General features: G+C 38.1%; 2 protein-coding genes across 21 annotated transcripts in view; one reads left to right on the forward strand and one right to left on the reverse strand.

The window, feature by feature from the left end:
* PPHLN1 (periphilin 1) overlaps positions 1-16527 on the reverse strand; it is a 234885-nt gene that overhangs the window by 140963 nt on the left and 77395 nt on the right. For 9 of the 18 annotated variants that reach the window (XM_053554767.1, XM_053554763.1, XM_053554765.1 and 6 more), the window contains exons 1-2: positions 1937-1996; positions 1056-1334 (exon numbers count right to left, since the gene is read on the reverse strand). The exons of 1 other annotated variant lie outside the window; for it this stretch is intronic. In XM_053554767.1, coding sequence (XP_053410742.1) covers positions 1056-1095 — 40 coding nt within the window. In that variant the 5' untranslated portion in view covers positions 1096-1334; positions 1937-1996. Of the gene's footprint in view, positions 1-1055; positions 1335-1936; positions 2072-16527 lie in introns of those variants that run through there. 8 more of the 18 variants (XM_053554769.1, XM_053554766.1, XM_053554768.1 and 5 more) reach the window with 1 other exon arrangement.
* ZCRB1 (zinc finger CCHC-type and RNA binding motif containing 1) lies at positions 2094-15796 on the forward strand. Of its 3 annotated transcripts, XM_053554774.1 has the most exons (8): positions 2094-2233; positions 4095-4180; positions 7224-7252; positions 9696-9807; positions 10269-10376; positions 12900-13012; positions 13119-13194; positions 13793-15794. In XM_053554774.1, exons 2-8 carry the CDS (start codon positions 4097-4099, stop codon positions 13922-13924), a joined length of 654 nt encoding a protein of 217 aa, XP_053410749.1. In that variant the 5' UTR covers positions 2094-2233; positions 4095-4096; the 3' UTR covers positions 13925-15794. The 3 variants fall into 3 exon arrangements, with proteins under 3 accessions (XP_053410749.1, XP_053410750.1, XP_053410751.1); XM_053554775.1 differs by lacking the exon at positions 10269-10376 and having other exon boundaries at positions 13793-15796; XM_053554776.1 differs by lacking the exon at positions 4095-4180 and having other exon boundaries at positions 13793-15793.

The raw sequence follows: 16527 nt of genomic DNA on the forward strand, positions 1-16527 counted from the left end.
TGCTGCCGTTTATCTTCCAAACTGTAATACCTCTTTCCACTCTCTTATTCACCTAGGAATCCAACAAGGCTCAGCACACAAGCTCTTATTCTTCACAAAGCCCACTTTATTGAACCCTATAACAGTTAAAACAGATTTCAAACTGGTGACTGATAGGTCATATGACTTGTATTTGGCTCAGGTCTTTTCAAAACAAAAGAATGCTTCCAAAGAAACCATTTGGATTCTTGTTGAGGGAAAACTCATTAAAAACTGTATTCCCAACTTTTCTTGAAAAAAATTACATGTTCTGGCAGCACTGAGATATAATCACACAGCCACAATCAGCTGTAGCTGAGTAGCAGCTGAGCCCTTCCGTAGGTTCTTAAATATTCCTGGTTAACTGCCTGACCTCCAAGACCATACCTTCAGCACCTGCAATCATTCAAGAAATGCCTGACGGTCTGTTATATGACAGGAACTGTATTAGACACTGGAGTTAAGATAAACATGACAAACTCGGTCCCTCCTCCCACAGCCTAGCTTAGTAGGGAAGGAAAAGAGCCAAGCAGTTAGTTAGAACCCTTACAATGAATGCAATGAGGAAGTATAGAGCACTTAAAAGCACCTGGCAAGGATGAGTTAGAACTCTACCTATGGAAGTGACAGCTAAACTTAGATCTTTAGCAGGAGTAGGAGTTATCCAGAAAGAAGTAGGAGGAGACAAGGAGATTGAATGTCCCAGAGCAAAAAAAAGCCTTTGCAAAGATAGTTGAGGGGAGAAAAAAACATTTTGAGGACATGAAGTCAGTTCACCCTTAAAGACAGGTGTCAGAGAAGGGGCTCAACTGAAACAGTTGGCAGGAAAACTCATGTTAGTTATGGTCTGGAGATGAAAGAGAATTTGGGTAAAGAGGGTGAATATGTATGTTAAGCAAGGAATAGACGTTTCAGAGAGCACAGGTGGGGTTTTGAAGAGATGGAAGAAAAGGAACAGAGATAGCCTAAGTCAAGGGGGAAGAAGCACAAAGGAGCATGGGGATGAGGGTATAGCAGAGAAGACCAAAGGGGCTTACATCCTGGGCGGTAACCAAGGATAACAGGAATGTGAAGCATGGTAGGTTTGGCTGACCACAAGTTTGCCAATAAAATTAGTCCCAGCGGTCCCCTGGTTGACGTGGAGGCATTCAGGCCTCTCAAAATTCAGCTGCGCCCTGGCTGGATTGCGCTTGCGTCTCTCTAGAAGACATCAGCTTCAGTCTGGATTGATTGTGCAGGCTCCGCGAGAGGATCAGGGTTCCTGGCTGCTGGCACGCAGGCTCCCAAGGAGTGGTTAGAGGCCTGGTCTGTATGTGCTGGTGGGTAGAAGTTAAGTATAAACTACCATGCATTATTTCTGGGTTTTCTGTAGGAAAGATGGCCCAGTTACGGCCTCTTAGAGAAAAAACTGCACGCGCCCACTTAGACTTACGGGGGGAAAAAAAAAAAAGGTGCCAAGAAGTTAAACATTTGTCCACACCAATACTCAAGATGCAAGAGTATTTTGTGACTCCAACTCTCCCCAACTAGACTGAGATCTCCAAAACAAAAAAGCCTGTTTTGCGCATTTTTTTTTGTAGCTCCTGAAGTGCCTAATACCGAGCTGAGTACGTCGAACTCATTCAGTAAAATTACCGACTTCCTGACTTATCTCGAGTCACTAAAGTTACCTAACTCAATTTTCTTTTTGCATATTAAGGCGCTAAACAGAAGCAAGCCCGTATCTTAGACTCAACACTTCCCTTTATTCCGAACTCCACAGCGTCTCTCTACCCTCAACCGCGTGGGCATGATTGTTGCACGACTCAAGACAGCAAGAGTTTCCAGAACCCACCACGGAAAACTCCCGCCCGATCCCACAGGTGTGGCAGCCTGCAAGCCAGTCCCATACGCCTCTTGTAAAGGTAAAAAAACTTACCGACTCCGGGCCGCTGAGAGACTCGTAAACGTAGACTGCCGCTCGCCGCCGCTACCCCAGGTAGGCACTTCCGGCGCGCGCAGTGACGTCAGTAAAGCGCCCGCCCCTGGGGCCCAGGTTTCCGAAAGCCAAGAAAAGGCGCCGCTGGGGCTGCGATCTCATCTCCACGCCTGACCCCTCCCAGGAGACCGGTGATGCCAAGGCTGCTGCGAGGGACGGAGAAGAGTCGGGGTTGAACCCCAAGCTGAGCTGAGGGCTCGCGCTCTTCCGGTTCCCTGGACCTACCCCCACTTGAAGGTAAACGCTGGACAGAGCTGTGGCCTTTTCCCGGCGAGCTCCCTTCCCAGACCTGTCAGCCAAACGATTTGCCGCTGTCTCCTGCCATCCTTTTTATTCCAGGACCTTAACCGTTGCTTGCCCTAGCACTAACTTTACTTAGAGAGTTTCAGATGAGAAACGTTTAAAAAGCTATCAAAGTTGAGTTCCTGAAGTATTCTAAATTTTTCTCCCAGAACACCAAGCATCAAGCAATTTTCTCATTACTTCACAATTGGCGTGTCTTAGAATCAGTTATCTTCCCACGTGTAATAGTTCATATCCCCATCTCAGATACACACCGCACGTGATTTTTAAATTGGAAATTTGAACCTGGTTGAGTTTGATACAGTTTTCACGGATAATTTGTTGATTTTGTAAAATAAGGTATGAAACCTCAAACTCCTGGGTTCAAGTGTTCCTCCTTCCTCAGCCTCCCACATTGCTGGGACTACAGGCGCCCTCTATGACGCCCAGCTAATTTTTCTACTTTTTTAGTAGAGATGGAATTTTGCTCTTGCTCAGGTTGATCTGGAACTCCTAAGCTCAAGCAGTATTGCCTCGGTCTTCCAGAATGCTAGGATTACAGGTGTGAGCCACCGCATCCGGCCTACCATTATATTTGTAAACTTAAAAACATACATATGCAAGTCAATATCCCTTCAATATACCTAACTATAATGTATGGCGTCATAATTGGCAGCAATATGCAAAATTAGTGAATTTGAAAAAGCTTTACATTATTCTTGTGAGGCTAAAATTTCCACTTAACACCACTCGGGAGATGCGCAGTAAGACAACCAACCAAAAAAGGTACCAAGTCATAGTATAGTCATGTTCCGGTCAATGAGGAACCATATATACCATGGTGATAAAATTATAATACTCTGCACTGTATTTTTACTGTACCTTTCTATGTTTAGATACACAAATACTTACCACTGTGTTACAATTGCCTACAGTGTTCAGCACATTAACATGCTATAAAGTTGTAGCCTAGCAGCAATGGACTACACCATCTAGGTTGTGTAAGTACACTGTGATGTTCACACAAGGACAAGATCACCTAATGAGGAATTGCTCAGAACACATCTTCATTAAGCAATGCATTAGTGCGTATTAGCAAAAAATCAGTGGCTAAGATTCTTCTAAGCCCCCAGGCTCTTTCTGATGTAGGTAGGCAAGATAGAGTACACATCTGAAAGCACTGTTTGGGTCCTTAGGCTGAGGGAAGGTTTACCAGTAGCCTCAGGCTGTTTGTGGTGGCTCATACCTTTAATCTTAGCACGCTGGGAGGGTGTGGATTGCTTGAGCTCAGAAGTTAGAGACCAGGCTAAGCTAGAACAAGACTCTGTCTCTCCTGTCTCTAAAAAGCAGCAAGTCATTGTGGCATTGTGGTGGGCACCTACAGTCCCAGCTACTTGGGAGGCTGAGGCAAGAGGAGGGCTTGAGCCCAAGAGTTTGAAGTTGCTGTGAGCTATGACAGCCCTGGCACGCTTACAAAGCCAACAAAGTAAGACTTTATCTCAAAAAAAAAAAGTACCTTCAGGATTTTCTATCCCTCTTTTGTTTAAAATCCTCCTCTCTGTACACACACAGTCCAGTCCTGAAAGTTAGTGTAAGAATTTTCTTGTAAGAAGGACCAAAAAATTTTAAGTGTGACTGGAGAAAAGGAATTCCTTCAGTTCACCCAGCTGGAGTCATTGTTTCTAACTTCCTAAAATGTAAAGAAGGTAGTATAAATCTGGCATAACTAAACCAGTAATTGTCAATACTGTGTTGGTATTATCTGCACTGAAGATTACCTGGTTTAGATTCCTTAGGGGTTTGTTTTTCTTTTTAGAAATGAGTGGTGGATTGGCTCCAAGTAAGAGCACAGTGTATGTGTCCAACTTGCCCTTTTCTCTGACAAACAATGACTTATACAGGGTAAGTAAATTTTAGTATCAGTACATCTATTTACTGAATTTTCTATTGGAGATACAGATGCAACTTAAACAAACAGTTCTCCCGGGCAAAATGCTAGTTGGTTTTTGTTTGTTTGTTTGTTCGTTTGTGTGAGACAGAGTCTTACTTTGTCACCCTGGAGTAGAGTACCATGTTGTCATAGTTCACAGCAACCTCAAACCCTTGGGCTCAAGGGGTCCTCTTGCTTCAGCTGGGATTACAAGTGCCCACAACACCACCTGGCTAGTGTATTTCTATTTTTAGTAGAAAGGGGTCTCACTCTTGCTGAAGATGATTTCAAACTCCTGAGCTCAAGCAATTCACCACGCCCAGCTTCCCTGGCAAAATTCTTAGTAAGTACATTATAATGTCCTTAAATCATCAATACCAAAGACCTCTGTTGCAAATGTGAGTAAGTGAAAAAATTTAGGAACTGTAATTTCCAAAGAGAATTTACCATGTCCTTATAGAGAATAATAAGTTATTTATAAACACAGAAGACATAACTAGCATAATGAATTGGGAGCAACTTCTGATAGGCTAGTTTTTTTCCTGCTTGCATTCTTGGCCTTTGAAACTGGTAGTGGAATGAAGGTTCTGGAGGAAAGGACTGATGGGAGCAAAGAGAGTGAGTCTCTTTCCTAACCCTCAGGTTCTGAAAGCATATCTTAATTAATGTATGTGGCAAAAGTGTAACAATTTCAATATTTTGTTTTCAGTTCAGGATATGGGTGATTGAGGTGGGAGGAAAATCCCTTCCAATATATTCTTTTACCTCTTTACCTCACAAAGAACAAAATTTTCTGTTTTACCTGTCCTCCAGATGAATGAGAGAGGATCTGGAAGGGATAACATGAGTCCTTTCTTCTAGTATTCTGTTCTCTTTGCTACTTTGGGTAGATGTTAACTAGAGAGATGCTTCATAGGTGATGCATAGCACTTGGTTTATTAAGATAGCTTGAGTTTCAGGCCAAGCAGTACCTTACATCTATAATCCAAGCCCTCTGGGAGGCCAAGGTGAAAGGATCCCTTCAGCTCAGGAATTCTAGACCCGCCTGAGCAAGAGTGAGACTCTCGGGCTCAAGGGGTCCTCTTGCTTCAGTGGAGCAAATCTCTACCAAAAATAGAAAAATTAACCAGGCTTGGTGACAGATGCCTATAGTCCCAGCTATTTGGGAAGCTAACGCAGGAGGATTATTTTGACCCAGGAGTTTGAGGCTGAAGCCATGGCACTTTTGCCTGGGGCAACAGAGTGAAACTCTGTCTCAGAAAAAAAAAAAAGAAGAAAGAAAAGAAAAAGATGGCTTGAGTTTCAAAGAACAGAGAGGAAAAATTATTTTACTTTCCCCGTATTTTACTTTCCTTGTATTCCTTAACTATGTTTACTCAATATTTATTTATTATGTGTTGAGCATTCTTACAGGTACTGGAGACATGTCAGTGAAAAAAAAGATAAAAATCCCTTTGGCACTCAAAGTATACCAGGAGAGACAAACAATGCAAAAGATTAAATGTCAAATTATATGTTAAGATACCAAGTAGATGCTAAGATGTTAGATACTAAGGAAAAAAAATAAAGCAGGAAAGAAGGGTTGTTGAATGATAAACTGGGAATGGAGGTGAAATTTTATATAGGGTGGTAAAAAAATGCCCTTCATGAGAAAGTGACTTGAATAAACACCTGAAGCAAACGAGGCAGCTGTGCAGATTTCTGGGGGACAAGCATTTCATTAGAAGAGGAAGAGCGGTCAGAGATAAGCACACTCAGGATGCCTCTGTGAAATGAGGCGCCATTAGAAAGTGTTACATAAAAATCTACTGGCTTGGGCAGTGCGCGTGGCTCAGTGAGTAGGGCGCCAGCCCCATATACCGAGGGTGGCGGGTTCAAACCCAGCCATGGCCGAACTGCAACAAAAAATAGCCAGGCATTCTGGCAGGCACCTGTAGTCCCAGCTACTCGGGAGGCTGAGACAAGAGAATCGGCTAAGCCCAAGAGGTTGCTGTGAGCTGTGACGCCATAGCACTGTACCAAGGGTAACAAAGTAAGACTCTGTTTCTCTAAAAAAAAAAACAAAACAAAACAAAACTACAGAATCCAGTTTTGCTAACACTGCAGTCCAGATATGCTCCAATCAATCATAGAGCTAAAAAATTCTTTATTGGTTGCATATATGGTATAAACATATTCTGAAAGAATTTTTATATTAATAGGAACTATTAGTATATGGGTAATTATGGAAATAGATAACGATTGCTCAGGATCAGGATGTAGAAGTCAAAGGGCCAACTATAAAGCACCACTAACATTAATGGTGAGCAGAAGAGGAGACTGATGGAAATGGATTTTTAATTATAAAAGCTTTTTAGTTTTTATGTTTCTTTTGCTTGTTTTTGAGACATGGCCTTTCTCTGTCACCTGGGCTAGAGTGCTGTGACATCATCATAGCTTACTACAACCTCAAGCTCCCAGGCTCAAGTGATCCTCCTCCTTCAGCTGCCCAAGTAGCTAGGACTACAGGCATGTGCCACCATATCTGGCCTGTTTTATGTTTTATGGGTCTTCTTTTTTTTTTTTTTTTAAAGTAATCTATGTATCTGTCTTCTTAAACAGTGATTGTTTAATGTGGTGGGGGTTGAGTAAGAATAGTAACATTCTACAACATTAATATTTGAAATGTAGGCTTAGGTGGTGCTACGGTAGAGTTGATACTTGCCATAGATATCCCTCCGGAACATAACAGCTGGACAGTACGTATGCCTGGACTTACCACTCATGTAGTGTTTTTCTCTGTATCCACTCCATTGCCAGAAACATGGGAACTGAGGCAGGACATATGACTCTAATAACAATATTATTCTAGTGACCAAAAAAATATTTCTAGGGCCTGCTTTATAGACTGAAGGCTAAAATTTTCATACACTATAACAAAGAATTCAGACTACATATATGAAATATATGTATCTTGAAAATGCCATGTGTTTTATGGCCTCATGTTATAAATTAATATATGTTCTTTTGTTTCAGATATTTTCCAAGTATGGCAAAGTTGTAAAGTAAGTATTCACATTAAATTTTAAAACTATATCTGAATTTGCTTCTCCTTTTTTTTGAGACAGAGTTTCCATATCTAAGCCAGTATTCAAAATTCTTGAAATCTCAAGCAGAATGTCCATGGTCTCCCTTCATGGCATTCAGATTCGCAGCAGCCTTCGCCGCCACTACTCTCCTTGACGGAGGCCGACAGTGGGTGGGTGGGGGTGGTGGGGGTAGGAGGGCCAGAACTGGAGCACCTAAAAGCAAGAAGGTACTTTTAACCAGTGCACATCTTATAACCAATATACCTTCTGTATAAATTTTAAATCCCAAGAATATAGATCATATTTATCTTGACTAGTTATTTTTCTCCTAACTTTTGGAGAATGGATGGATGTTCAACAGTTGATGTTTATTCGCATCTTGAAATTATTAACTTCTTATAAGCTTACCTTGCTATTAAAAATCACTATTGCTGGTTGGGGGGTCACTATTGCTGGGCGCGATGGTTCACACCTGTAATTCTAGTATTCTGGGAGGCTGAGGCGGGAAGATTGAGCTCAGGGGTTCAAGATGAACCTGTTGGGTAATAGTTAGTGGTATGGGCTCAGCGCCCATAGCACAGAGGTTATGGCACCAGCCACATACACCGAGGCTGGTGGGTTCGAACCCAGCCCCAGCCAGCTAAACAACAATGACAAAAAAATTGCCGGATGTTGTGGCAGGCGCCTGTAGCCCTAGCTACTTGGGAAGCTGAGGCAAGAGAATCGCTTAAGCCCAAGAGTTGGAGGTTGTTGTGAGCTGTGAGCTGTGATACCAAGGCACTCTACTGAGGGCAACATAACGAGACTTTGTCTCAAAAAAAAAAAAAAAAAAAATACTTGGTGCTATGCTTACTTTATGGATGGCATCCAGGTTTCCCAAATTGGTTGTGTATGCTTCATACTATGAGCTTAAATGAGTTTATCATATACCTTACTTATCTCAGGAAATGGTCCTACTGTACCTCTTTTCCTGTGCCAGAAACTTGGGAGTCATAGTAGATTTATCCTTTTAAATCCTTGGTGTAATTTTTTTTCTGTTACCATAGAAGTTATCTCTATCAAAGTATTATATTGTAATTGGCTCCACCACTAGACTGTAGGTTTTTTCCTAAAGGCAGAAACTACTACCAGTGCTTAATGCCTAGGCTTGAGGCTAATGGAGTAGCTGAATGACCAAGTGAGTGAACACATAAATGCAGTCTTTTGAGAAGCTACTTTCCCCATTTATATCTATTTTTCTATTCTAAATAGTAAGCTTAAGCATGTACAGGTTACAGAGACAGCCTTAAAGGAGTTTATATTACAGTAAGTGCGATGAAATATGGTTTCTATATACACAATTCAATGGAGACTAGCAGAAAAAGGAGAAATTATTTCCATCTGAAGAGACTAGGAACTGATACAGGATCTAAGCCCTGAAGAATGAGGAAAATTTTAATGGACAGTGTGTGAGAGTGAAAGAAAATAAACGGTGTGTGTACAGAGGTGCCAGTTTGGGGATGAGTGGTTTATTTTAGCTAGACCTCATAATTTATGACTAGAAATAGTAGTGAAAGATGAGGGAGGTAGGAGCCAAATCAAAAAGGAAATTAATTGCTGGACAAAGAACAGGCAAATTAAATATTTCTGAGCAAAGGAATGGTGTGATTTTAAGACTCTTTCACTACTTTTGAGAATTAACATCAAGGCACCAATAAGAATAGACTGTTAAAAGAGTAATGCCAACATGAACAAGAAAAAAGCAAAGGGAATGGAAAAGGGTGGACGGATGAGAGAGAGCATTAACTGAAGACGGAGTAGAAAACTAACACTTTTACTAAAATAGTACTTTTTAAGAAATGATTTATGACCTTCACAAACATGCAAAAATTCCAAACTCTAAAGCAAAATATTTCTGTCAAAATTGGTTTTAAAAAAGTATGAAATCTTTATCTAGATTCACCTCTCATTAGCATTTATCATTTGTACTCTGTTACCCCTGAGGTGGTATGGCCAAGAACCACTAAACTTCATATTCTGTAAGAGAATATTAGGAATACAATTAGATTCTAAAACTTGGAAAAATAAGTAATTCATTTTGCTTTTTGTATAGAAAAGAATACCTCGGTTTTGTTAGCAGGATGAGAGTGAGTTTGGAAAAAGAATAACTCTTCCAGATTCCATTGTCTCTGTAATCTCTTCACCTCTTTCAACCTCTGATTAACTGTAATCATAGCTGTGCTACCATGTGTTAAATCAATATTCCACTTTTTCATCCTCTTCTTGATATCCCATGACTCTGAAGAAATAGCTGAATGTATCAGTTTATCTTATTTTGTAAATTTTTTAGTTAGCCCTTTCTAAAAACCTTGCATTTCCTAAGTATTAATATCTCTTATTTATTGCTACCTCTATTTTAATTATTTGTTTATGATTTAAGGGTTACTATAATGAAAGATAAAGATACAAGGAAGAGTAAAGGAGTTGCATTTATTTTATTTTTGGATAAAGATTCTGCACAAAACTGTACGAGGGCAATAAACAACAAACAGGTAAGCCATTCATTCCTGTCAAAGTTTTTAAACCCAAAAAGCCTTTGTGCTCATCCAGGCCAAAACTGTGAGGATGCAGTAGATGGTCAATTCTAATGGCTATCAGTAGATTCTAAGGATGTCTGACTTACAGAAAAGAAGCCAAGGCTGTAGTGGGTTCCTAACACGTTAGAAGACTCCAAGCAATAAGAATACTACATTTCTTTTTTGTGTGTGGTTTTTGGCCGGGGCTGGGTTTGAACCTGCTACCTCCGGCATATGGGACCGGCGCCCTACTCCTTGAGCCACAGGCGCCGCCCAATAAGAATACTACAGAACAAAATTTATTGTATCTAAGTGGCAGTTGCAAAAATAGTCCAAAAATAAAATGGAATTGAAGATTTGAGGAAATGGGATCAAGGAAGTAGCTTTAGGTTTCGGTGAAATACATCCTTCTGTATTTACATTTTTCTCTGGCTTAGTTGTTTGGTAGAATGATAAAAGCAAGCATTGCTATTGACAATGGAAGAGCCGCTGAGTTCATCCGAAGGCGAAACTACTTTGATAAATCTAAGTGTTATGAATGTGGGGTAAGTAAACCTAAAACTTCATGGAACTTCCCATGGTCTACTTTAAGGCATTTTCACATCAGTCTTTTATTTGTGTCACCAAAACATAACTGGCCAAAAACCAGGTTTTGGGAGTTGTTTTATTTAGGAACTCCAGATTGATCTTAGTAAACTTCAATTGAAATGTAGTATGTAAAGATAACCTGAGAATGGTATTTTCTCTAGTTCCTAAATCTTTAGAAATGATTAGTATAAAAAGTGTTAGACTGATTACTAATACCGCTATCTTGAAAGATTTTAGTAACTCAAAAATTTTCATTGATAGTCTATTATCTGTTTCTATAACATTTTGCCAACAAGTGTCACTGTTGGCAGTACCAAGATCACCATATGACCTATCCTCTATGGGATACTGTGTTTCAATGTTTTTTGTTTTTCTTCCTGTTAGTACTGCTAATGTTTTATAACTGCACTATCCTTACATTTTCTGACGTAATTCTCCTCATGATCTGTCATTATCCATCTAAAGTTTTGGTGATTAGGGAGAGATACACAACCTTAGAACAGTTTTGTACATGGCCTGTAATGATGGTACCAAGAGAATTTCAGTCTGGGTCTCACAGCTTTCATTTTCTAAAGTGACAATGTAAAATACTTAAGAAACACAGTCCAGGGGTATTAATGGGAAGATGGGAAGAGAATTCATGAAAGACATTGTGCTAGCTACAAAATCCCAGGGGAGATACAGGGAAATGCTACTCCCTACTTACTCCCAATAAAACAAATAAACAGGTAAATAAAATCTCAGCAAGCAAGATACTTACTATTCTGTCAAGTCTTGTAATTCTAAAACTGCTTAAGTAAATGTTTTAGAAACTGTGTTCCAAAGCCCTGAGTTTTCAGAAGAAAGAAAGAAGGGGAGGGTGGAGTTATGGTCAGATTAGTATGTATCCTGATATTCACAGCAATATTAAATTATCTAAGAAGTTTTGGATGAGTTTGTTAATCTGTTTAATCTGTTCCTTTTGGTTTACGGATCCATAGATTTGTTAAATTTTGTACATTTCTATATTGCTTTAATTTTTACCTCACAAAAAATCTGTTTACATTAGTTAGCCTGGTTTTTCCCATAGTTATTTCCCTATAAATTCTCTTTTTATTTGGGATATTTTAATATTTTTTGAATACCATTATTTCAAAACACAGTTTGGGAAATATTTCCCTAACTATATATTCTCAGCAGTTCCTTAACAGTAAATAATAATTTTTAGGTTCAGCCATGTCCTAGGTATTCAGAGTCCACAGTCAATTTAAATACACTTGAAAAGCTTGAGTATTTTTCTCCTATTGTTTAATTCTTGGCTAAGTTACCGCACCCCACAATAACATAAAACCTTTGAAATCAGACACAGAGGCTCACACCTTAATCCTAGCACTTTGGGAAGTAGAGGTGGCAGGATCAAGTACTTGAGGCCAAGAGTTCAAGGCCAGCTTAGGCAACGTAGCAAGACTCCATCTCTACAAAAAAATAGGAAAATTAGCCAGGCATAGTGGCGTGTACCTGTAGTCCCAGCTACTTGGGACACTGAGGCAGGAGGATTGCTTAAGCCCCCAGAGTCTGAGGTTGCAGTGAGCTGTGATCATACCACTGCATTCTAGCCCCAGGTGACAGAGCAAAACCCTGTCTCCAAAAAGAAAAAAAAATGTAGTAAGCTAATGTACAAATTATAACTCTGAGTTCTTATGTTTTACAACTTGATATTCTACCTCATGAATTACCGGCTAGTATAGCACTGTCAAATAGGAATATAAAGCAAGCGCCACATCTGTAATTTAAAATTTCCTACTAGCCACATTAAAAAACAAGTAAAAATGAATATCCTTTACTTAACCCAATTTATACCTAAAGTTCTAACATTTGAATATTAGTTAATATTTTTTAAATTAAGGTTTTTTACATTTTTTTCACATTATCTTCGTTAATGTGTATTTTACCTTTACAGTGCATATTAATTCAGACAAGGTCTCAGTAGCACATGCGCCTGCTGGCTACTGTAATTGGATAATACAGGTATAGTCTAGATAGGAAAGGAGAAAAATGAAAGTAATTAATATGAAAAGGGAAGACAACGAAATTTTCCATTTAAAACAATGTTAAACAGCATCTTGGAAATTAACAGAAATAGTTTTATCCCTATTTATCAAATAACTTAAAATGTTTGTGTTTAGAGTAGATGATCTATTAACATTTTGGTTTGTTTTATATCTTGAATCTTGAGACTTGAAAATGTTTGCAGTAGGGACTACCTCTTTTAGCGGAATGACTAAATTATACAAAAACCTCGTAATTGTTAAAGTAGCTTAGTTGTAGTTACATTACAGGCTCTTCCTTCTGTTAATATTAAAGCAATGGGTTTTATCATTTAATTTCTTCTATATATCCCCAATACTAGAATATTCTTTTTTCAGTTCTGAAAACCTTATACCAAATTTCTGTAAATTATAACAAATATTTTTCCCTTACCTTTTAATGGGAAACAAAAGGAAAGTGGACATTTAAGTTATGCCTGTCCTAAAAATATGCTTGGAGAACGTGAACCTCCAAAGAAGAAAGAAAAAAAGAAAAAAAAGAAAATTCCTGAACCAGAGGAAGAAATGTATGTATATATACTGTCACTAAATACATTATTATGTTGTTTTCATCTTTTTGCTCTAAGTTGATTACATTCCATTTTGGGTTTTGGTTTGTTTTTAATAATTTAGTGCAGAAGTAGGAGAAAGTGAAGATGAAGGGGAAGATCCTGCTCTGGACAGTCTCAGTCAGGCCATCGCATTCCAGGTACTAAATTGTTCTTTTAAAAGGCATCATCTAATAGCTCCCTTGGGTTAAGAGTTTCACATTCCTTGTTTGTTTTATTGAGCACCTCCTCAGTCTTTCCCCTTCACCCCTACACTGCAGGAAACAGTCTGTTTCTCTGAGGTCCTTAGAGTAGTGTGCATGAAAAGTTTCCATTAGTTCTTCCTAGATTTTAAGAACCCCACAACACTTCATCTGTTTTCATTATAGAATTGAGAACTATTTGATGAAAGAGAGTGTAGCCAAATGGAAAAGATTTCTTTAGAAATTGCCAAAGATAATTTTGAATAACATTGTGACACTGGAGACATGATTGCAAGAGGGACTTTACCTAACAAATACAATCAGTGTAACCTGGCTTATTGTACCCTCAATGAATCCCCAACAATAAAAAAAAACAAAAAACATTGTGACATTGGGCAGAATTTAAGGATCAGGAAGGATCTTACTGTCTGCATGGGCTGGGAGGGTACGAAGTAGTGGCATTTGTGCTGGTTTTTTGCCGTGTTTTAATATACCATAAATAATATTAAAGAGGCTCCTGGTTCTGTTTTGTTTTGTTTTCTGAATCACATTACAGCAAGCCAAAATTGAAGAAGAACAAAGAAAATGGAAACCCAGTTCAGGGGGCCCCTCAACGTCAGATGATTCAAGACGTCCGAGGATAAAGAAAAGCAACTACTTCAGTGATGAGGAAGAACTTAGTGATTAAAATTTTATTTTTTATGTAAATATAATTAAAATTTTAAAAGTCTGGGAACACAAAGGTCACTTGGGGACTAAAGATGACTTTTAGGATTTCAGCATATGAATACTTAATGCCAAATAGTTTTCTAATATAAAATAGTTCGTAAGAAATTAAAACAATTTTAAAGTATCATGTTTCTGTCTGGCTTTAGCACACTCAAGCTAGTAACCTTGAAAAGAGCTAATTTTAATAAAAATAAGGAAACTTAATACTATCATAGTAATGCTATTTTCATCCCAAGAAAAAAGATAGTTATTAAAAGGCGTTGAGAAGTCCATTATAAAAAGCTTCATTTGTGTCTGACTAGTTTACATGAGGACTTTTGAAATAAGTTTAATCTTTAAAACAAAACGTCACAAAGACTGAGAAGTTGAATGATTTATTGTTAATAGTATTAATAAACTTTTCAAGAGAACTTGTCTTTAAGTATAGTGTCATCTTATTTCTTGTAGCTTTCAGCTCAATCTGGATAAGTTGTAAATATCCATAAAATAAAAAGTAGAGTAGCTCTAAAAGGCTTGTAATCAAACACAGCAGTTATTTGTCTGCCTTGCCTACAGTACCAAATCCCATTCCCTAGAAGCAACTACTTATAACTTCTTTAGCTATTTCTTTTCATATGTCCAAATATTGCTAAATAAAATACATATACTTAAATATATTTCTGTCACTTAATTCAACACCAGTGGCCAGATTCATGGAAGACAGTTTTTCCACCAATGACGCCTGGGGGTAGGGGACAATGGTTTGGGATGATTCAAGTGCATTGTATTTACTGTGTACTTTATTTTTCTATTATTACTACATTGTAATATATAACAAAATAAATATACAACTCATCCCACAGAATCAGTGGGAGCCTTGAGCTTATTTTCCTGCAACTAGATGGTCCCAATACTAGATCACTGCCTCACCTCCTCCTCAGACCATAAAGCATTAGATTCTGGTAAGGAGCACACAACCTAGATCCCTTGCATGCACAGTTTACAGTAGAGTTCATGCTCCTATCGGTGGAGTTCAGGCAGTGATGCGAGTGATGGGGAGCAGCTATAAATACAGATGAAGCTTCCTTGCTCACCCGCTGCTCACCTCTTGCTGTGGTCTACAACCCAGGGATTGGGGACCCACAAACACTATTCACAAAGGGATAAAGGAGGATTTTTCAACCTCTTATACTCCCCTTACCTTCTTCCATCTTCCCAGTATGGCTATATTAAAATTTTGGGTTAAATCTATATGCTTTTTTTTATTACCATGTTAATACTTTAAATTTATGAGCCAAGGAATGTGTTGTGATTATATTTTTCTTAAGAGTCATGTCTGATTTTTTCCATATGTTTATTTCATTTCTTTGCATGTATGACTAAATCTTCCTATACTGTCTGCAAGTGTTTATATGAGAAGGGGATTATGAAGCCTTTAATTTTTTACTTTGTATATTTTATACTGTTCAAATGCTTTGTAAAATAAAAGAACACTCATTTATTATTTTTTTAATTACCAAAAGCAATAAAAAGTATTTCCACTTTGAAAACTAAAAAGATAACACCAGTGTTACCCATCCACCAGCAAGGAATCTTCTAGATCTCAACAAACCAGCAAGAATCACTGATTATAAAACAAAACTCTGCTTTCCGTTTACCCACTATTTTGTCAGATATCACAAAAATTTGAAAGCAAAGAAAAAAAGGGGGAATAGGATGTGCTGCAATATGCATAAAAGTTTACGTGAATACCTGAAACACAGACACTATTAATAGAGAATGAGCTAGTGATACATAGAGAAAATAAAATTGTAAATAAAATATTTTTATCATCTATTAACAAGTGATACAATATTTTTTACCTATTTAGGAAAAATAACATACTTCAGTGTTGAAGATGACATGAGAGTACTTATATTGTAAATTGGCTCATTTCTGAAGGGTTATTTAACAATAAGTATCAAATGTTAAATTTGTTCTATTCTTTGAACAAGAAATTACACTTTATTTTAATCAGAAATGCAGAGATTTGTGTACAAAGATATTTCAAATTCAAAACAAACTAAAGCATGATATATTTAAAATGATAGATTATTAGGAAGTATTAATATGTTTTAAAGAATTTTTAATTGTATGAAAAAATATTCTGGTTGGAGGTTGCTGTGGGCTGTGACACCACAGCACTCTACCGAGGGCGATAAAAGCAAGACTCTGTCTCTAAAAAAAGAAGAAAAAACATTCTGTACATGTGTATAATGTCAAGGGTAAAATATTTTCTGTATAGGATATATATATGAACATGGGTGGGGAAAGCTTACTACTAAGGTAGTAACCCATAGTGGCTCAGAGTATACTCTGACAAACGTACTTAAGTTTCTACTGCTATGTTGCCACTTACAGCTGTTGACCCTGGACACTTTACTTAATTTGAGGTATTTGAAAAATAAAAAGGTGAAAACAACACAAAAGGATGGTATGATTCCACTTACATGAGGCACCTGAAACAGCAAATATTAATTTATAGAGACATGAAATATAATAGCAGTTACCAGGAGCTGGAGGGACGTAGGAAGGAGGTGTAGT

The sequence above is a fragment of the Nycticebus coucang genome, chromosome 12 (genome assembly GCF_027406575.1).
Source record: "Nycticebus coucang isolate mNycCou1 chromosome 12, mNycCou1.pri, whole genome shotgun sequence".
Classification (NCBI taxonomy): domain Eukaryota; kingdom Metazoa; phylum Chordata; class Mammalia; order Primates; family Lorisidae; genus Nycticebus; species Nycticebus coucang.

What these genes read in the sequence shown, in the direction of transcription:
- ZCRB1 (XM_053554774.1), top strand. Translation starts at nt 4,097, where the DNA reads ATGAGTGGTGGATTGGCTCCAAGTAAGAGCACAGTGTATGTGTCCAAC. An exon ending in CCTGAACCAGAGGAAGAAAT is followed by an intron (nt 13,013 to 13,118) that starts GTATGTATATAT and finishes TTAATAATTTAG; the next exon opens with TGCAGAAGTAGGAGAAAGTG. An exon ending in GTCAGGCCATCGCATTCCAG is followed by an intron (nt 13,195 to 13,792) that starts GTACTAAATTGT and finishes ATCACATTACAG; the next exon opens with CAAGCCAAAATTGAAGAAGA.